At 42.8% G+C, this 22,596-nt stretch overlaps 1 protein-coding gene across 4 annotated transcripts in view; it reads left to right on the forward strand.

The window, feature by feature from the left end:
• FERMT2 (FERM domain containing kindlin 2) overlaps positions 1 to 22,596 on the forward strand; it is a 97,669-nt gene that overhangs the window by 52,195 nt on the left and 22,878 nt on the right. For 2 of the 4 annotated variants that reach the window (XM_060270794.1, XM_035098956.2), the window contains 6 exons: positions 4,802 to 4,936; positions 16,494 to 16,526; positions 17,096 to 17,321; positions 17,418 to 17,520; positions 19,038 to 19,145; positions 20,711 to 20,845. In XM_060270794.1, coding sequence (XP_060126777.1) covers positions 4,802 to 4,936; positions 16,494 to 16,526; positions 17,096 to 17,321; positions 17,418 to 17,520; positions 19,038 to 19,145; positions 20,711 to 20,845 — 740 coding nt within the window. The remainder of the gene's footprint in view (positions 1 to 4,801; positions 4,937 to 16,493; positions 16,527 to 17,095; positions 17,322 to 17,417; positions 17,521 to 19,037; positions 19,146 to 20,710; positions 20,846 to 22,596) is intronic. The other 2 variants (XM_035099036.2, XM_035099113.2) reach the window with 1 other exon arrangement.

Below are 22,596 nucleotides of genomic sequence, written 5' to 3' on the forward strand. Positions count from 1 at the left end.
CCCCTATCCAGCATGGCCACTGTTCAGGGATGGTGGGAACTGTAGTCCCAAACATTAAGTGGAAACTAGGTTGGAGATGGTTGGTCTAGAGCAGGCTTCCTCAACCTCGGCCCTCCAGATGTTTTGAGACTACAATCCCCATCATCCCTGACCTCTGGTCCTGCTAGCTAGGGATCATGGGAGTTGTAGGCCAAAAATATCTGGAGGGCCATTTTGAGGAAGCCTGGTCTAGAGCAGTGGTTCCCAACCTTTTTTTCTTTTTTTCTTTTTTGCTATGCTCCACCTAAGCATCTTAGGTGAGGAGATGGCAGAAAGTGAGGAGGAATTAAAGAACCTTTTAATGAGGGTGAAAGAGGAGAGCGCAAAATATGGTCTGAAGCTCAACATCAAAAAAACCAAGATCATGGCCACTGGTCCCATCACCTCCTGGCAAATAGGAGGAGAAGAAATGGAGGCAGTGAGATATTTTACTTTCCTGGGCTCCTTGATCACTGCAGATGGTGACAGCAGTCACGAAATTAAAAGACGCCTGCTTCTTGGGAGAAAAGCAATGACAAATCTAGACAGCATCTTAAAAAGCAGAGGCATCACCTTGCCAACAAAGGTCCGTATAGTTAAAGCTATGGTTTTCCCAGTAGTGATGTATGGAAGTGAGAGCTGGACCACAAAGAAGGCTGATCACCGAAGAATTGATGCTTTTGAATTATGATGCTGGAAGAGACTCTTGAGAGTCCCATGGACTGCAAGAAGATCAAACCTATCCATTCTTAAGGAAATCAGCCCTGAGTGCTCCCTGGAAGGACTGATCCTGAAGCTGAGGCTCCAATACTTTGGCCACCTCATGAGAAGAGAAGACTCCCTGGAAAAGACCCTGATGTTGGCACAAGGAGAAGGGGACGACAGAGGACAAGATGGCTGGACAGTGTTCTCGAAGCTACAAACATGAGGTTGACCAAACTGCGGGAGGCAGTGGAAGACAGGAGTGCCTGGCGTGCTCTGGTCCATGGGGTCACGAAGAGTTGGACACGACTAAATGACTAAACAACAACAACCTAAGCATCTCTAAAATCCTGATCCCCTCCTGTGACATGTAATACGTATTATTCAAAAAGTAAACTTCTATTCATATGGAGAAAGCCTAAAAGGTCATACACTGTTAATAACTCATTAGCAAATTGCCCCCCTTAAAAAGCAAATTGCCCCCCTGTGGGGCATATGCCCCACGTTGGGAACCCACGGGTCTAGAGCCTTGCTGGAGAGGATGAAAAGTTTATTTTTCACTTGATATTTACTGCAGTAAGTGAGCAAATCTACCCCTCTCACACAGCCAAGTGACCAAGGTGTCTACAGGCCTTTTAGAAGTGGTGAGTGATAATGATATACAGTGGTACCTCGACTTACGAATTTAATCTGTTTCGAAGTCACCTTCGTAGGTCGAAAGATTCATAAGTCGAAGCAACCCTATCTAAAAATTCATAAGTCGAAAAATCGCTATCTAAAACCGCCGCAGTTTTCTTTCGGATGTCGAGACATTCGTAAGCACACGGCCATTACCCCCATTCGTAAGTCAAAAAAATTCGGTTGTCGAGTCGTTCGTAAGTCGAGGTACCACTGTATAAGATTATGTGGTGGTGTGAAGAAAGTAGATAGAGGTTTCTCCTCGTCTCTCATAAACCTAGGGCCATGCAGTGAAGCTGAATGTTGGGAGATTCAGGGCCAACAGAAAGAACAGAGCAGGAGTCCCCAAACTAAGGCCCGGGGGCCGAATGCGGCTCAATTGCCTTCTAAATCCGGCCCGCAGACAGTCCAGGAATCAGCATGTTTTATATGAGTAGAATGTGTCCTTTTCTTTAAAATGCATCTCTAGGTTATTTGTGGGGCATAGGAATTCGTTCATATTTTTCCCCAAAATATTGTCCGGTCTGCCACAAGGTCTGAAGGACAGTGGACCGGCCCCCTGCTGAAAAAGTTTGCTGACCGCTGGAACAGAGTGTAGTTAAGCTGTGGAATTCAGTCCACAAGAGACAGTGATGGCCACCAATTTGGATGACTTTAAAAGATGATTTTAAACGTATTCATGGAGGGTAAGGCTATCAGTGGCTGCTAGCCGCAAGGGCTGTTTCTCTCTCCATTCTCAAAATAAATTTAAAAAATTGCCCAGCAGCACCTTAGAGACCAACTAAGTTTGTTCTGGGTATAAGCTTCCGTGTGCATGCTCACTTCTTCAGATACCTTTCCATTCTCAAAGGTAGTGTTCCTCTGTATGCCAGTTGCCAAAACTCACAAGTGGTGGAAGATGCTGCTTGTGGCCTTCCCATAGGTGTCTGGTTGGCTACTGTGTGAATAGGGTGATGGTCCAAATTCCTATGTTCCTAAGAAGCAAAGAACTTAGTTCACTACCCAAAATGCCGATGGCTCCAGAAAATGTTCTTGTGTGCATATGCTGTATATGTAGCTGTACCGTGTGTGAGAGGCTGCATATTTACAAGAGATACCCTCTTAATAATAATAATAATTGATAATAATAAATAATTTATACCCCACCCACCTGACTGGGTTTCCCCAGCCACCCAGGGTGGCTCCCAAAAGAAGAAGAAGAAATAAAACACCAGACATTAAAAACTTCTCTAAACAGGGCTGTCTACAGATGTCTTCTAAAAGTCGTAATACTTTCACTTGTGCATTTGCACAAAGGCTGGTTTTGTGCAATGTGAGATTTGCATTCCCAGGGTGGGGGAGGTGCAAGATTGGCACTGCCCGCAAAACCTTGTGTAATGGAACATCCTTTTTTAAAAATTTGTGGAGAAGTTCCACTGATGGGAACATAATTTGCTATGAGATGTAACTACACTGAAAATCAAGCAGATTTAATTACTTCTGCATATGCCATGAGAATGCATCCCTAGGTATTTATTATCTCCTCTCAACTCCCTCAAGGTTTGAGCAAGCTTATTAACAGTTGGGTGACTCTGTTTGCTACAACATTCAGCTTTTTGTTTCTGCTTCTTTTTAGTAAGTAACCCCTGCAGGTGTAAAAAATCTAGTTACGAACCTCAAGAGAAATAATACTAATTGCTGGAGGATTCTGCTAAAAGTGTGGCCTTTGTTTTTGTTACAAAACACTTGACACTTGGAGTAAGTGAATCATAAAATACTTGACCAGATGTATTTAATAGCATTTGTATTATAGGTCCTGGGAGAAAGTATAAACTCTGTTTGCATTTTCCCACACCAAAGGCAAGGTATAGTAGCAAGCATGTGGAACATATCATTACTATTCAACAATTATTTAATGCCATTAGTATATGATACGTACGTGTGTGTGTGTGTGATTACGGTATCTTTCTTTATTCATAGAAGTGACCAGTTGTTCTGGGGCTGGAGGGAAGGAGACCAATAGAAGGAGGTCATGTAGCTTAGTAATTAATGAAAGGGACAATAATAGAGTTGCAAAGGACTTTAAAGTTCAGTGGAAAATTGGGCTATGTTGTTTATAAAACGCTTGCACTAAAGAAGTGGATTTGAGGAGGGAGACTTGGAGGTGGAGTTAAAAAAAATGTCTTGACGGAAAGCTCAGGTGAAACTGTTCCAGATGGACATATTCCAAATTAATTGTGCCTCTGGCAGGTAGCTGGCACTTCTTTCAAAACAAAAAACAGAATAAGTAGAAAGCCAAACAGCTCTTCTCCTTTCTCTCCTGTTGCCAGTGGGATGCTGGATTCCTTTTTCAAATCTCTTCTGAGATGCATTAAAACTAGCAAAAACAAAGTGTCACAGCATACTTAAGCCTAACAGAGTTATTGTGGCAAAAGCTTCTGTGGAGTAGTTTTTATTTATTTACAATATTTGCATGCCATCCAGTGACAAAGTTCTTCGGGTGGCTTACAATATCAATAAAACAATAAATCACGACTGTAAACAACAACATAGGAGGGGATTAGAGCTCTTGTTATCCACGAAAGCTTATGCTGTAATAAATCCATTAAGGCTATTTACTTTTGCTGCAACGAACACTACTGCCTGTCTAGAATGTAAAGGCATTCTAGACTTACCATTGAATGGAAAACTTGAAGCTCCATGTACATCATTCAATTCAGGGGTTATTACCCTGTGATCCATGGACCCCTTTAGCGTCCATGGATGGGCATCAGGGGGTCTGTGAAGTGGGTGCAGAAAATGCTGTTTACAATTCTTTTCTATGAAAGGGGCCAGTGACTCAAAAAATGTTGAGAACCACTGATTTAACTGGTGTTATGGGTTTTTATCTGATTCAACAAAAAAACTCAAAACAAATATTGCATAAGATGAAAATAAACAAGAGTGTTATACAAATTTCCTTGTTTGGTAATAAAGAGGGAGGGTAGGCTGACCTAACCAATGTTGTACTCAAGGATTTTGGAGCATGGGTCCCTGTGTAAATATATCTGAAAGATGCTATAATACTGCAACTAAGAGAACCAAATCAAATCAACTCCCCACTGTTCGCGGTGGGTCAGAATTCCTCTGGGGGCAGATGTTATTTCAGCTGAGGTTCTGGAATTTCCTGGTGAGAACTATTCTCAAAATCATATACAGTTTGTATGACCTGTTGGTATGTAGATGTTGGCTATGTATTGAAGTGGCATAACAACACCCACCCACACATACCCAAGCAAAGTTCCCTACCCGATTTTGTGTAGAGTATGAAGTGGTTAAGGTTTACTTCAAAGTTTTTACAAATGTTTCAAACAGCTGCTGAGGTGCACAACAATCCTGTTCGCTTGCAAGGATTAAACTATCATCTCCTATTGTTCTTTCCTAGACATCAGACATCCAGAAGAACTCTCCCTTTTGAGGAAGCCCAGAGATCCCACAAAGAAGAAAAAGAAAAAACTGGATGACCAGTATGAAGATGAGACACTTGAGCTGGAAGGACCATTAATCACCCCTGGATCAGGTTGAGCCTATATTTTGCTTTAGCGGAATAAGAGAGTGGGTTGGGGAAGGAGAGAAGTATGGAGAGTGATGTAAAAGTGGCACTTGTTTTTTTGGGGGGGGGGAATGTTGAGGAAGAGGAAGTTTAGAACTGAAACTGGAGCAGGTGCTAAATGGAAGATGCACAGTCATACCTAATCTCTTGATGGCCTTGCAGGAAATGGCCTTGCAGCTAAAATCTACAGAATTCATTGGGGAGCTGTATGCTGCTTGGTAATGAGAGTATTTGGTGTCCACTCACCCTGCTCCACAATTAAGACAGTGGCACTGCGACAACTGCTAATCTGAGTATTGTGCCTGATTCACTGAGTCACTTGGCTTTGCGCATGGATAACAATCCATTAGATGCAGCGTCAAGTCTGGGGACATCTCTTTGTATGTTCCCAAATTCCCCCCTCACACAGACCTGCTCATCATTTCTGCACCCAGTACGGTGAATCATAACTTGGCTTTGTGTCAATAGAAGTGCTAACTTTGTTCTGAAATAAGTAGTGGTTCTCCTTTCACCTGCCAGTGGATCATGGGAAGCTTAAAAGCTTTTGTTTTTATCTGTATTTGTTGGTTTAATAGCGCAGCTTGCAGATATATTAAAAAGTAGCCCTGTGTTCTTTGCTGGCTGTCTAATAATGGATTTTTCCTACATACAAGCTATGACTTGGCTTGTTTATAGAGTTGGATAGGGTACTTCTGAATGGAAGTTGTGAATTTGAATACCACTGTATTCTGCTCTGGTCAGACATCACCTGGAGTACTGTGTCCAGTTCTGGGCGCCACAGTTCAAGAAGGATACTGACAAGCTGGAACGTGTCCAGAAGAGGGCAACCAAAATGGTCAAAGGCCTGGAAACGATGCCTTATGAGGAACGGCTTAGGGAGCTGGGTATGTTTAGCCTGGAGAAGAGAAGGTTAAGGGGTGATATGATAGCCATGTTCAAATATATAAAAGGATGTCATATAGAGGAGGGTGAAAGGTTGTTTTCTGCTGCTCCAGAGAAGCGGACACGGAGCAATGGATTCAAACTACAAGAAAGAAGATTCCACCTAAACATTAGGAAGAACTTCCTGACAGTAAGAGCTGTTCGGCAGTGGAATTTGCTACCAAGGAGTGTGGTGGAGTCTCCTTCTTTGGAGGTCTTTAAGCAGAGGCTTGACAGCCACATGTCAAGAATGCTTTGATGGTGTTTCCTGCTTGGCAGGGGGTTGGACTGGATGGCCCTTGTGGTCTCTTCCAACTCTATGATTCTATGATTCTATTCTATGATTCTATGATGGGGCATTTCCAGGCATTGCAGATATTGTGAGAATAGCCCTGGATTGAACAGTCCTGTTGTACGGATGTGACATTCTGAACACCCACGTAGTGTGGGTGGTGGTGATACTGACAAAAAATAATAGTGATGTTTGCCTGTATCCTCCCAGCCACCAAAGGGAGCCCTGGGTGTTTAGCATTAAAATGCAAAACTGCAATAACAAAACATGTTTAAAATATTTTTTTAAAGGGGGACAATAGTTATTTTATCATTAAACTTGTATAGTACTTTGCTTTTAAAAATAAATTTCCGAACCAGATACGTGGGAAAAGGAAAGAATGCCCTAATGAGAAACATGCAGTGGATTCTCTACAGTCTTCCGCATGTTTGAAAGGCCTCTGACAAAACACTGACATCTGGAAGGAACAAATTCCGCACTGAAAATTGCTCTGTTCTAAAAAGCTTTCAGATGCAATGCTTGAATCCCTCAACTATGGGGTGGGGGTGGGGGGGAGGGCTTTGGTCAGGTTGAGATTCTTGGAGGAGGTCTCAATTGTAGCTAGGACATGTACCTTTCAGGGCCTTGAATACCAACACTAAACTTCAAATTTAACACTAGGTTAAATTTAATATACTGCTTTATAGGCAGCCAGTGTCATAGGGGTGTGTTGGTGCAGTAATTGTGTCTTACCAGTTTCCAGCAGAGTGACTGCTAGGGGTCATGGGTGCACCTGCTATAAGCAACCCCAGCAGGAATTGGTTATTTGCATATCTCTAGCTTCTGGAGCCTTCTGTCCTGCCAAAAACTACTATCTAATTTTAATTGTGAGGCAGTGTGTGCTGGCTTGAGGACCAGCATTCCCTTCTTAGTTGGTAGCAGGAAGTACTGACATCAGACACTTGGAGGTGTGAAGAGGGCATGCTGGGGCCAGTCCCAATGAACCCCTGTGGAGAAATGTCTAACAGATCATTTTACTGATGTAAACACAAGTAGTAACTTAATGCCTGAAACATCTTTCCTGTCTGGCTCCATTTAAAATGCCAGCCTCCTCATCTTAAGGGGCAGCTAGAGGTGTCATGTGCTTGTGAATGACTTCAAGTCAAACTTACTCTTGATTGCTGCTTTCCTGCAGGATCATCAAGTGAGTAAGGCTCAGCATGCGTGCTAGGAAGTCAGTTTCACAGAAATCAATAGGACAGTCTCCTGCCATTGTGTCGCCAACCGCAATTAGGTTTTTACATCTAGATATTCTTCCTTTGTCCCCAAGCTTCTGAGCGTGCATACATAATTAAAGATAGCACCACAGAGCTTTCCAGCATGAATTGCTTCTTCCAAGAAATAATTAAAACTACAAAAATTTCTTAAAATTACAAGAGATCCAGTCCCTACATGCTGTTGTGAGCATTTAAAGCATATGCCTTGCATAGTTTCTTGGAATTCACCCTATTTTGAGAGAATGGGAGTGCTTTGGAAGGGGAATTGCAAAACTAGTCTACCCTGTTTCTCATATTTTAAGACATACCCATAAAATAAGCCATAGCAGGATTTTAAGCATTCAAGGAATATAAGCCATACCCCGAAAATAAGACATAGTGATAGGCGCAGCAGCAATGCCGGCCGTGGCAGGAGGAGGAGGAAAAAAATAAGACATCCCTTGAAAATAAGCCATAGTGTGTTTTTTTGAGGAAAAAATAAATATAAGACATGTCTTATAATATGAGAAACACGGTATGTATTAGAACAGTGATTGCTTGGTATTTTCTTTCTGAAAAGTTCTCCTTTCATGTCTCCCCCCCTCATCCTTCATTTTTCTTGTGTTCCCCTGTGCACATTTTTACTATTAGGCAAGTAAAAAACAAAACAACCCTACCTGTTAATCTAGAACTGCTCTTACCTGCCTCAAGGCTATAGAGTAGGTTACCAGTGTAATTAAAAACTGGGTATTGATTGTTTAGACATGATTGTTTAGAATGATAGGTTTTAAAAACCAAAGAGAGAACCAATTTCTGTATAGTATTTTCCATAGGGAAGGGCTGTACCTCAGCTGTAGGGCTCTTGCTTTGCATTCAGAAGGTCTCGGGTACAATCCCCATCAGGCTAGGAATGTCCCTGTCTGAAACCTTAGAGCAGGCATCCCCAAACTTCGGCCCTCTAGATGTTTTGGACTACAATTCCCATCATCCCTGACCACTGGTCCTCTTAGCTAGGGATCATGGGAGTTGTAGGCCCAAAACATCTGGAGGGCTGCAGTTTGGGGATGCCTGCCTTAGAGAGCCACTACAAGTCAGTGCAGTCTACCTGGAGGCTGAACTTGGGATTTTCTGTGTGCAGATCTTGTACCACGGAATTGCAGCCCTGGGTAATCATGTCATCCATGATATCCCATCACAGCTGTTACAGTTTCTGGATGGAAGATTGCCTGGCTGGAAAGCTGGTGGTGAGCACCAGTGGGTTTTGTTTAAAAAAAAAATTTAAGCATTAGGCAAATTCATGGAGGAAGAGAGCCATGTGAGTAAAACATGCTTGAGTCCCTCACTAACAGTGCATAAATATTTTCAAAGCTGATTTTTCACACCCCCACCCCCACCTATGGACAAGGGATGAGGAGGTGTTCTGCATGCAGTAATGAGGCCAGGGTTGTGTGGAAGAGCAGGGGGTAAATGCGCAAACGCAACACCTGCTCACAGTTGCTATGCAGGTAGGACAATGCACACCCCAAGACACTATGTAAGATTCAGTTCCTTTTGCAGCAGTGCATTGTGGATTACTTTTAAAAAATCTGCTCATGCCACATAATTTTGGTTCAGGGCCATGATGTTTTGTTAAGTTGCCGTGCCGTAGACAACAGTACATTCCACTCCACATACGTTACAGCAAGTCTTAGAATTGGATTCTGAGAAACATTAAAGATTTGGCGGGGGATAATGAATGGTTTGCTGCAACTTACCTTTGCAGCACTCCCTACTTGCACACCTTGTTGGCCTGAGGATTTAATATACACTCATATTCATACACAATTCATTTAAAGGTAGTAATTTGGCCCCTGGTATTAAGCAACGAGCCCGCCAGTTGCTCATTTCCAAAGAGCATTCTTCGCTGTTGTTTATTAGAATGAATAACAAATACATTCTTGCCAGTTACATACCTTCTTGCTGCCCACTGCAACCCAGTTTAAGGCCACAAACTTTTACCTGCCATGACTTCATTAAAATGAGTTGTTGATCTTGGTTGAAATCCCACACACTCCCAATTCCTGACGTGCCACAGTTGGTAACAGGAAGCTACTTTTTCACCACTGGCTAGCCGGTCAGAAATGCACAGTGACCAGGGGCATGCATGTGTGTACTGTGTATTCATTTGTACATTTGGCTTACATGCAGCTTACTGAATTGCATAACTGTTTTGCTTTGCATTTTTTAGTGGCGGGAGACTCTGCACTTATAGAAAACAACCCTCAACTGTGGGGGGTATGGTATGGGTCATTCCTAGGAGAGGGGGAAATTCTGATCATGGAAAGAAATCATTGTTTTTGTAAGAGTTGAAAAAATGATTTCAATTAATGGGACGCGGGTGGCGCTGTGGTCTAAACCACTGATCTTAGGGCTTGCCAATTGGAAGGTTGGCGGTTCAAATCCCCGCGACGGGGTGAGCTCCCGTTGTTCAGTCCCAGCTCCTGCCAACCTAGCAGTTCGAAAGCACGTCAAAGTGCAAGTAGATAAATATGTACCACTCCGGTGGGAAGGTAAATGGCATTTCCATGCGCTGCTCTGGTTTCACCAGAAGCGGCTTAGTCATGACCACATGACCCAAAAAACTGTCTGCGGACAAACGCCGCAGCTCCCTCAGCCAGTAAAGCGAGATGAGCGCTGCAACCCCAGAGTTGTTCGCGACTGGACTTCACTGTCATGGGTCCTTTACATATAAAATTACTTAAACATCAGAATGAATCTTGGATTCTGGCCATGCCTCTGCAGACCACACAAGAATTCTGGAGAATGTCGTCCATCCCTATCTTAAAATGTAAAAGTTCAGATGTTATGAATTTTGATGAATTTTGTTTACTAAGTTGCAGTGTGTGTGTGTGTGTGTGTGTGTGTTTTCCTGCTTCTGTTGCTAATGCCCTGGATTCTTTGACCTGCTTAACAGGAGGACTTTCAAGTGCAAAGAAAACGGGGGGGGGGGTGTCAGGATTTCTCAACACTAGGTCTGCAGTCCTTGGTAGGATCTTGCTCTCCAAGGATCACACCCTGGCTCTCCTCCCCTCCCCTCTTCACCAATGTGCCTTTTTTGTTTTGTTTTATCACAGTGCTTCAAAGATCAGATCAACTGAAGGGAGCAATTTAGCAATCCTGCTTTGTAGTCTGTCCTCTCCTGCCCTTGGCATTCCTCCACAAAACCCAGAATTGTAAATAAATTGGTTAGTTGCTTTGTAAAGAGTGCTTTTGCTCAAAATATGGGAGAGAAACAAGATTTTTTTAAAAAAACAAAAACCATTACCGTAATAGGGAGGAGAGAACACGCACACACTGATTGTGGCACTTGGCTAAGTGTCATGACAAACACAGTTGAGTTCAGCATGAGACCTGCTATGCAAAGTGTCATTAAGGGCCAAACTAGATATCACACAGAAAACAAAGGAAAACAAGCATTGTTAAATGAAAGCATTGTGTGGGGCCACTGTCAGGACTGTAGGAGAGGATACCTAACCAGAGGAGAGAAGGTTGTGTTTCTGTCCGGAATTGCATGCATGTAACCCAGCTGCTTTTCTACCCAGGAGAAGAGAAAGGAGTAACATTTTGGTTATTTTGGTTATTTTGGTGGAAAATAAGTTAGGTATGAGGGGAGAGGATGTTAAGTGAAGAAAATGGCTGGAGGAGGGAAGGTTTTTTAGGCAGCGAGTCTCTTCTTACTTCCCTCACTTCCTGATTGTAGCAGCTTCAAATTTAAAAGAGAAAGTTAAAACCACTGGGATATGGTAACATACCTCCAGTGCAATGTCTAGTTTTCCCCCTAAGTGAGAAAAATAGATGACTCTTTCCTATGGATCCATAAAAGTCTGTGGAAGAAAAAGCCTCCCCTCTCATTGTCAGTCTAATGAGTGATTCTAAATTCACTGGCTGTTGCTTTTCCACTGCAAAGCAGAGCAATAGAACAGGAGTCAGCAACCTTTTTCAGCTGTGGGCTGGCCCGGTGTCTCTCAGACCATGTGGCGGGCCAGACTGTATTTGGGGGTGCATTTTAAATAAAAGCACATATTCTACTCATGTAAAAACAAGCTGATTCCCGGACCGCCCGCGGGCCAGATTGAGAAGGCGATTGGGCCAGATCCAGCCCCCGGACCTTTGGTTGCCTACCCCTGGACAGGGGAGTGTGATTTGCAAGCGAAGGGCAGGTGTGGTAGGGTTTGTGGCTCATTTCCTCTCCCCTGCAAATTCTCAGTATCCTTTCTTTGCAGTGAAGTGGAAGCCAAGATTCCATGACCCATTTTTGCTCTAATTGCAGGTCAGCCCTCTGTTCTGGAATGCTGTTGATTCTACAGTTTCACCAACTAAGAACCCCTAGGCACTAGACTTGTTTAAAGCAGAATCACAAATTTGTGTAAGGAGAATCCATTTGCCTCTTAGAGCTACAGTTCTCAAGAGTGGTTTATTAATTCTTCTTCCAAGGAACTCCGGGAATTGTAGCTCTATAGTGGGAATAGGGGGTCTCCTAAGCACTCTCAGCCCTGTAACAAGCTGCAGCTCCCAGGACTCTTTGTTTAGAGTTGTGTGGCACCATTTTAGATGTATTGTGCAGGTGGGTGTCTAATTCTCTAAGTGGTTAATAAAAGACACAGAATTGCCACCAAATGAAATGTGGTAGCAGCAAGGGCAAAGTGCTAAAGCGTTAAGGATATTGCTTTAAAAGCTGCAAGAGAAAAAGGATACGGAGGAACCTGTATCTGTTTCAAGTAGTGTGTGATTGCATTTGCTCTCGCGTCTCTCTTAACTTGCCTGCTTTTGAAATATTCCTTTTGACAAAGACTGTTCTATTTTGTTTTGTTTACCTTTTTTTACTCTATATAAAGTACATTGATAGCATCGTATTAAAAAAACACACAATTTGTCAAGGAGGAATGCCTCTTACTTTCCAAGTGGGAACATAAAGCGTAAATGGGAAGAAATGGAATACCTAGGAGGTGGGTTTTTGTGCATAGGCATCTCGTTTTGCAGCCGCAAGCTATTAAGCACTGCTTCTTTACAGCCTTCCTTGAAATAAATGCAGATTGGAATACGGTAACCAGTTGCACAGTGAATTGACTCCCGTGTGAGCTGCAGGGTGGTTGTGCAGAAGCAGCTGGCTTCCTTAGAATCGCAGCAGGCTTTCTTGGTGGCAGTTGGATTCCAGTTGTCGTTGTCCTTCAGGCTTCAGTGCTATCACACACCTGTTCCAGGCTACAGGCTTTTGCCTGGGTTTTTAGTTTAGAGGAAAGGCAAGTACGAGGCAACATGATAGAAGTTTATAAAATTATGCATGACGTGGAGAAAAGGAGTAGAGATAAGTTGTTCTCTCAAAACACTAGAACTCAGAGAAGCTGAAAGTTGGAAGACTTGGGACAGATCAAAGAAAGGGCTTTTTCACGCACCACACAGTCAAACTACAGAACTCTCTCCTCTAGGAGGCAGTGATCACTACCACCCTGGGTGGCTTTAAAAGAGGATGGCACAAATTCATGGAGGAGAGGGAGAGCAATGGCTACTAGCCAGGATAGCTATTCTCTGCCTCCACAGTTGGAGACAGCGTTGCTTCTGAATGCCCGTTACTGGCAAATGATTGGTTACTGTGAGAACCGGATGCTGGAGTAAATGGGCCATTGCCTGATCCAGCAGGCTGTTCTTACGTTCTTATGTGTTCTGCATAAAAACCCTCTTTGTGCTGTAATAGAGCAATTTATGCACCAATTTAAAACACTTGTACAGTTTCATCTGCAGTGTTCAGCAGATGTCCTAAGGCAGGGACTGTGTGTGTGTGTGTGTGTGTGTGTGTGTGTGTGTGTATGTGTGTGTGTGTTTTCACTAAAATCCAAAGCTCTGTAAAACACAAAGTGCAAAGCATATGTAGAATTAAATAGCAGCCTGCTTCTGAGCCCATTCTAAGCCTAGGAATTTATTTTCAGTAATGCAGCGGAACTAAGCTCAAAGCCCTTTCATAGAATCCAACCTGGTAAAACACTCAGAGGGTGTGGACCAGTGTCTCCAGAGGGAGAGTCCAGAGCCTAGAGAGGCTTGGAGGGCTGTATTCTGGGCCCAAGGCATGAGATTCCTCACCCCTGATGTCTTTAAGCTGAGCAAGTGTCTCCCACTCCCAGCTTGCATTCTCCATCTGTAAAATGAAAGTAATGGTGACTTTCCTCACGGTATTGTTAGAAAAAATAGTTTACAATCCTTATATGTTATTGGATTTACAGCAGTGAATAAGAACTATGCTTCAAAAGAAACACTGCTGCAGGTGGGTGTGGTATTTTGGCTGTCCAGGTGTTGCTAAACTACAACTCCCAGCAGCCCCCGCATACAAGGCTAATAGCCAGGGGTGATGGGAGTTGTAGTTCAGCAAAGGATTTCCCCACACCTACACTAGTGTGTTCTTCTAGTGGTGGTAAAATTCAGTTTCAGCTGTTCATTGCTTCCAATATGGCCATGCTTAGTTTGATCTCTAACAACCCTCCTGTGTTGTATAAGGGGCTCAGAAATGCATATACATTTCTGTAAAGAGCTGCAAACTGAAAAGCCACCTCTGGCTTGATCTAAAAGAACCCCAAAATTTATTTAGAATATGAGAGCAACGGTGGCTGAGGACTTAAGTTCAGTATTTGTTCAGCTGTGAATAGGCAGCAGCAGCAAGGGTGGATTCTAAGAAGCAATGAACAGCTGAAACTGAATTATTAAGGTTGGTCTTGGGGCGGTCTGTTCCATGGCGTCGGGGGTTGGGGGTCGGGGAGGTGGGTGGCCTTGGGTCGGCCTGGTCCTTTGTGGGGACGCAATCTCTGGTACGGGCGAGGGCTCAATTGCGGCCTACTCCGTTGACGGTCCGGGATGGGGATTGGCCTGGTCTCGTGGTGGGCGTGGTCTATGGGGCAGGTTGTGTGTCGGGGTGGTGGGGGTTGATGGGGAGTGGGCGGGATTGTGGAAGTATGTTTGTCGTGTGTGAGTTAGATGTCCACTGGAGGACGCAATTTTTTTCTTACAATAATCCAGGTTTTTCACCTGTCCTAGGTGAGTTCTATCCAAAGGTAGTGCATGGAAACACTCCCGTAGGGAAATGTGAGGTTGTGGCCAAATTTGAGAATGATCGGTTAAGCGGTTTTGGAGAACATTGTGCTTTAACAAACATGGACCTTCTACATTTTTAACAAACATGGACCTTCTACATATACATATACATACATACATATACATACATACTATATATATATATATATATATATATATATATATATATATATATATATATATATGCGCATTCAATAATCTACAGGTTTTGTTGGAATTGATCAGTGTTATTTTACTACAAATTAATAAAATATTCTGTTAAAAGAGAAAATATTTTCCCCCGCTGCTTCTGTCCTATTAAATACTTGTGACACAAAATTGGCTATACACTTGTGAGTGTATAGTACAAGTTCCTTTAAAAAACAGCAGATTGGAGGTGCAAAATTTCCAAATGATCTGAAGCTAATATGAACACCCAGAAGTTAAATAGATTTAAACTTATTGGAGCAATGGCAGCACCATCTTAATGATTCACCTGGGAAGCCAGCTCTCCGAATTTCGACTTCTGCTGTTAATAGGACCCTGGATCCTCTACTGCAAACAGAATAATTTTCTTTATTTAAGGAAGGTTTAATGTTAATGTTAGTGTTGGACTAGACTATCCAAGCAAACTCTAGCGAAACTCTAGTGAAGCTTTCAGTTCTCTTGAGTGGAAGCAAAATGAACTTAGAGAATTCCAACCCTTAAGGGTCTCAAGAGGCAAAATTTCTCACCCCCACCTTGTAGAAGAAGTATCACAGTCTACCTTCTGCCTACCCCTATCCTAAGGCACATACTTGCCTTATTGATCTCCCCAATTGCAGTAGGTGGGTCGCTGCATAAAGGAGGCTTAAACCAGGCTTTTAAATTTAACACAGAATAATGGCAAATATTCTAAAACTCTGAAGAATGAGCCTCGCAACACATGTATAGCGAGAGGTTATAAGAAGCTGACCACAAAGAGATTGTGCAGCTTAGACTCTCATGAACTATTTTAAGAAGAGTTGGTTTTGAGCCTGGGGAGCCACATGCTGAAATCCAGGCAGCCGTGTTTGTTTCTCAGAGTTCAGCCGAGAAGGGGGAAACTTTTTACTGCTCATTTCTGAAGTGGTAAAGTCCTCATGCCGTGACTCCATCATCATCTTCGTTTCACACGGAGAGTTTCTGTGCGACGTGCAGCTTTTACATGAAAAAGTGAAAATTCGGCCTGTTTTTCAAGAGTTCTGCTATCCTGTGTATTAACTCAGTTGTGTTTAGGTGAAAACTAACTGCTACAAATGGCTCCCTGCACAAAGCTGTATTGACATATAAGGATTTTTATACATTTAGAAATAAGCATCTTACACACACACCCCAAAATAAAATGCAGTAAAAAAGAAGAAGAAGAAGAAGAAGGAAAGGCAAAACTATTTCCACTTTCCAGTGTTCTGGATAATGTTTGCAAAGGCACTGAGATAATTGCCAAGCAAGGGGAGTAATGAATGGACTACTTCATTTCCTTCCATTGCGTGTATAGGCAAAAGATGACGAAGCAGGAGTTTTTTATTTCCTCCCTTGTCAGATACAAGTAATACTGCTCATCTTAGCCAAGTCCTCATTTTCCTGGAGGACTGGGTGGAAATGGACTTACCTGGCCTGACAACAGTCTGCTCTAATTTCACAGCACTGATTTTCCAACATTGGCTCTTGGTGTTAAAAACACTGTTACAGGCATGTGCTATTGATCTTTTAGATTTCTTCTGTTTTGCACTGTCACTTGATGCACATTGCCATAATAAAATTACTGCCTGTAGGCTTTATTTTACTGTTTCACCTGGCATCCGGTGTACAGTTCAGACCTCTTCACATGTGTCATGTGCTCAGTTACACCCTTGGACATCTCAACCTCTCTGCCTGTTTTTCACCCTTGCTATTCTTTAATTTCTGCTTCTTTCTGTGTCTCCATCTTACCTTCTGACTTCCTTTCTTTCCTTCTCTGTAGGCTCTGATGTTCTTTACATCGGCCCAGTGAAAGGTGAGCCGCATGTGGGTAGGATTTCATCTCCTGTGACTTTCCTTTTGACTGTTTTCCTACCTCTAATCTACACGAGTCTGAAAATCCTAATGCAACAGGACGTTCTTAGTGTTTTGTTCTACTTGCAGAGCATGGAAATGCGGTTCTGGGTTGTCTTTTCCCATTGAGCAATTATTTAGGTGGCATAGTAATATTAAATCAAAATACAGTTTTGATTTTTAACATCATATCAGAAGCACGACCCTAGAAGCATCAGTTACTTACAGTCCTGCAAGCAGTATCTGCTTTATGATAATGTGAAGTACAGATTCACAGATCATGGTGGTGGAAATGTATGAACTCCAGTGAGCATCTTGAGATGCAAGTTCTTGCTTTTTGTGGTATGCTGGAAATGGGAGCCAAATTTGCCTGTCACTCACATTCCTGTGCCCCCTGCTCCTTGCAACACTTAAATCTCTTTGCGGAACTCTTCGCTTATCTATTTGTCTATTTGTTCTTCCTTCAGTGAAACAAAATGCTATCTTTTATTCTAATGATAACTTTGCTCTACTTCTCTTCTCTCAAATTAGGAAGCATTTATTCAAGCCCAGGGCTTTATAGCAAAACCATGACGCCAACTTACGATTCACACGATGGGAGCCCTTTGTCGCCAACTTCAGCTTGGTTTGGAGATAGTGCTTTATCAGAAGGGAATCCAGGTATACTTGCCGTCAGCCAGCCCATCACCTCACCAGAAATCTTAGCCAAAATGTATAAACCGCAGGCGCTTCTGGATAAGGCCAAGATCAACCAGGGGTAGGTTTTAAAAGCTTATTTAAGCAGCTTATATTTTGAAGAAGAAGAAAGTCATTTGAAATGACTAAGCCAGCACTTTCTTTGTGTGTTGGGCAGGTGGCTGGATTCTTCAAGGTCACTTATGGAGCAGGATGTGAAGGAGAATGAAGCCTTACTTCTTCGGTTTAAGTACTACAGCTTCTTTGATTTGAATCCTAAGGTACAATGCTATGTGTGCTGGGATATCTACCACAGGATTTTCAGTGTCTGTGATGGAGAGACAAAAAAGGGCATGCATGGCATGTGTGCTGTAAGGAGGGGAAACTCAGTAATACTGCACAGGCTTGACGGCTCTGCAATTCTTGCCTGGTTAGAAGCTGAATCCATACCAATAGCATGGTTGTGCTTCATGTTCTAGAGAGGAAACTCTGATTCTGCATATGGATTTAATTAAGCTATTGGAATAATTTAGTATGTGTCTTGTGAAAATCAAATGTTTATTTTTCCAATATTCGGGCTAGCAATGATTTTTGACCCTTTGGGGGCATAACTGAAGTGACAGGAGGCTAGGCGGGGGGGGGGGGAATGGAGAGTGATTTTGAATTAGACAAACAAAAACATGTAGCTTCGGGAAGACTAGGAAAGGTATTATTTGCTGGTCTCCCTCTCCTTATGGGGTTGGAAATTGGAACAGTCTTTATCTGCCCAGACTTTTGCAGCACTGTTAGGTAATGAATGACTGTTTGGTGACACTACTTCCATCCTACTTGTATCTGGAAGCACCACTAGTTAAACAGTGTTGATAGAACAAAGACAAAAGGCTTAATTGCAAATGAGGCTGGAAAATGTGTAGGATTGGGCAAACAATTTGAGCAGATTTGGGATAGCTGGTTTCTTTGTGATGTCTTTCCTTTATAATAATAATAAATAATAATAAATTTTTATTTATACCCCGCCCTCCCCAGTCAATAACCGGGCTCAGGGCGGCTCACACCAACAAAACCACAATAAAACATAAAAACAATTAATTAAAATACAGATTAAAATACAGTATTAAAATTTAAAATGCAGCCTCATTTCAAGTAGTCTATAAATCCAGGCCATGAGGGAGGAAAACACAGGGGTCAGGCTAAGTCCAACCCAAAGGCCAGGCGGAACAGCTCTGTCTTGCAGGCCCTGCGGAAAGATGACAAATCCCGCAGGGCCCTGGTCTCCTGGGAAAGAGCGTTCCAAGTTGGGGCCAATACTGAAAAGGCCCTGGCTCTAGTAGAGGCCATTCTAGCCACCTTATGGCTCGGGATCTCCAAAGTATTGTTGTTTGTGGACCTTAAGATCCTCCGCGGGGCATACCAGGAGAGGCGGTCCCGTAGGTACGAGGGTCCCAAGCCGCATAGGGCTTTAAAGGTCAAAACCAGCACCTTAAACCTGATCCTGTACTCCACCGGGAGCCAGTGCAGCTGGTAAAGCACTGGATGAATGTGATTCCACGGCCGGGACCCTCGTACCTACGAGCACTGAGGGTGACGAGTGGCTGGAGATATACTAGCTCCTTAGTGGGGTGTAAGTTTTCATCTGCCATATGCAAGCTCTGGTATTTCAGACTGACACAGCAAATAGAAACGAAGACATTCAAAAGCCTTAATGATTTGACAGAATTTTATTACTTGATTACAAAAAGCTATGTGCTATAATCCTTAAGCAGGGTCCTGTACAAATGATATGGTCATGTCCCCATAGTATGATGCGATCAGAATCAACCAACTCTATGAGCAGTCGAAATGGGCTATTCTTTTGGAAGAAATAGAGTGCACAGAGGAGGAAATGATGATGTTTGCAGCATTGCAGGTGAGTGGAGATGCTGTAGGTCTAAATCTCTGAACTTTTAATCTTAACGACACCTTTCTCTAGAAAGTATTGGTGCCTTTAACATGCTGACTGAGCTTTGTGTCTTGCCCTATATTTCTTTAGGAGCTAGAATGGTTTGTTCTGACAGATATTGGCTTCTTCCCCATTTTTTAGGGTTTACTTGAATCTTTTTAGGTGATTTCAAAATCATTTTCCTCCTTGTTATGTCTCAAGCAAAGGAATTTGGATTCTTTTTCACAAACATGTTTGTATCCATCTTTCCTTTTTTTGTTGGCTTTTAAGCAAATAACAAGTACATTAGGTTACTGAACCACAGGGTTCTGGCACTGAGCCTCTCAAACAGCTGGTGATAATCCCTGGGTTTCCCAAAAATACATTCTACCCTCCTTCTCTAGAATAGGACACAATTTGCCATTTTTGGCACACGCAATACAGCACATATAAACAGATTTAATGCCAACTCAAGTCCTCATCACACTGTATTCCCTTGAAGGGGGCATCACATAATTATTATTTCAAGTGGGGGCATTCTCCTGTATCTGTCCTTTGTATCTGATATGCTGCCTGGCTCTTTCAAAGATATGTTTCCAGAGTGGTTTAACAATCAATTTATTTCCCCAGGAAACTCTGGAAACTGTAGTTCTGTGTGGGAAATAGACCACAGCTATTGTGCAGGAATAAACCTAAGGTTGTAAGGCCTAACATTTATGTTTGAGACCTTCAGGTAACTTGTTAAGAGATACCTATAATACTGACAGAGCTACAGTTCCCAGACATCCCTGGGAAAGTGGGATTACTAAACCACACTGAGATTTTTATCTCTGTGAGGTGGTCTCCTAAAACCTCTCAGCTCCCTTAACTTAACTACATTCCCCAGAATTCTTGGGGGGGGGTGGGGGGAAGCCATTACTTTTTGTAGTGGTTTGATACTTCTTCATATTTGTACTGCAGACGAGACCCTGGGCATGCCCATTAACTTCAGGGGGTTTATTCTGAGTAGGACTATGTTAAATACCTCTGTAAATTGGTAGTTGCAATTTGCCATCTTCTGGAAGTAGAATTGGTCTTATAAGTGACACACACTTATAAGATCACCAAGGTCTGAACAGATCACAAAGGTTTTGGTACCTTTTGGTTTTGCCAATATAAATTGGAGAGCTTCAAGTAGAGAAGCAGTTTAGCACTACCCAGTAATTATTATTATTTATTATTTATACCCCGCCCATCTGGTTGGGTTTCCCCCACCACTCTGGGCGGCTTCCAACAAAGATTAAAATACATTAAAATATCACAGATTAAAAACTTCCCTAAACAGGGCTGCCTTTAGGTGTTTTCTAAATGTCAGGTAGTTGTTTATCTCCTTGACCTCTGATGGGCTCTTCACAGGAAAATGTCAGGCCTGAATGTTACCTTGCAGAAAAAGCTACTCCTCCCCACCCACCCTAGGAGCTCTTTTGAGGATTTGGTTATGGCAATCTTCTCTTAGCCGAAGTGCGGTTTTATTTACAGTAGTCTTTATTTGGCTCTTTACTCCTTTCTTGCAGTACCACATCAATAAGCTGTCCATCATGTCATCAGAAAACCACTTGAACAACAGTGACAAAGAGGTTGATGAAGTTGATGCTGCCCTTTCTGACCTGGAGATTACTCTGGAAGGTGGGAAGACATCCACAATTCTGGTAAGAGCAGGAAGTGGGAGCTTCAGTCTTGACCTAAAGAGCACATCTCTGCCAAAGCAATGGGGCTGGCAATCTGGAAGAAAACATGCAATCGAGTGGATAGACCTAAATGAACATTTTGAGAGCAGCTCAGTGAGAAACAGACATCTCACAGTGAAGAAACAGGCAAAAGTCTTATGCAGTTTTATAACTGTAATTCAGAGATGGGAACCTGTGTTCCTCCAAATATTGCTGCATCATCCCTGACATGTGGAGGGGCACAGGCTCCATATCTCTGTTGTAATGCCACCGATCATCTACAGTGGATGGGCAGACTCTCAACAGAGAGCAGGCCAGCAGCTCCCTCTAGCAAACTGTCAGAGTGGAACAAGAAGCGAGACACCTGGATCCCCTTGCAAGAGTCACCATTGAATCAGCCATCTCCTGCTTTCTTTTCTTCTTTCTCTTGCAGACCTGTTGTGATGCAGTTAGCCAGAAATGCATTCCATGCGAAATTTTCTCCTGCACAAGTGTTGTTGCAATGGGTGGAAGTTCTGCACCAGTCGTGTTTTTGCACAACTCCATTAGTTTCAATGAAACTTGCGCAGGAGACTTTTGCACTTAGGAATTAAGTTGCTCCCAGTAAACACTGCAGATCAGAAATTTGATGCAAGAGCACAAGTCTCTTCTGGGTTCATTTATACAGCCCAGCGTCATTAAAGAGTGCTTATTCTGAGAGGCCCAGCATTGCCAAGGAATCCCAAGCACGTCATTCTGCCAAGCACATCCCTTGTGGACCAACTTGGATTGTTTATAGGTTGCAGAGTCTCTGGAACTGCAAATTTCACCCTCCAGAGATGAGCATCTTGCTCTCAAACACAATTTTTTACATGATTGCTTATGCTGAGATGCAACACAAGTCTTTGATGTTGCCTATCTTTCAACTTGGTTCGGTCTCTCATCTCAGCCTTTTAAAATTTGTAAACAAATCAGAGGAAGGATATCAAGATTACTGTGTAAAACAGGAGAATCTGCAGAAGTTTTAATGGAAGTTACCCATTTATCCCTGCTGCCTGTGATGTAAGGATCTCGTCCTTTTTAGATTATGGAACATACCTGTTAAAACTTTCCTATTCTAGCACAGGGGTTCTTTCCTTTTCCCCATTTCTTTCCAGCAAGCCACTTAAATGCCAACTGAGCAGTGTGAAGTGGGACTCATTCTTGTCTTGGGCATGGGGCCAGACGGATTCAGTACAAAGAGCTGGGGGTCTCTTAGAGAGGCCCAGGCAAGGAGAAACAAGCAAAGTGCAGCGGAAATCAAGCCGTTACCTATCGACTTGCAGCAGAGTTAATCAAAAGAAAAATAACAGAGAGCCACAGAGACATCAACATAATACATAAATAATGTGGGGTATATGGAGCTCACCATATAGTATTCCTCATGTTGAGTAGTCTGAGGCACAAAAACTGGATGGTGTGGCAAGGTGATAAGGAGCTCCACAAGAGGAGGTGTGCAGCAGGTGTAGAGAGAACACTAATGGGTCCAATTGGCAAACGGGCGTGGCAAGCCAAAGTCCATAAGGTGGCAGCAGTATATTCAAATTTGGCATTTCACTTTAGAGCTTTGAATTTATGTTAATCTATCATTGCAAGGTACCAGTACTGAGGAAGCCCGACCAGGGCGAAACAAGGAACGTACCCAGGAACCTTGTCTTGTTTATGGACATTGTTTTTTGCAGCACCTGGTACCAATTGAATATACTGCTGCCACC

Source organism: Zootoca vivipara, chromosome 1, assembly GCF_963506605.1.
Source record: "Zootoca vivipara chromosome 1, rZooViv1.1, whole genome shotgun sequence".
Taxonomy (NCBI): Eukaryota; Metazoa; Chordata; class Lepidosauria; order Squamata; family Lacertidae; genus Zootoca; species Zootoca vivipara.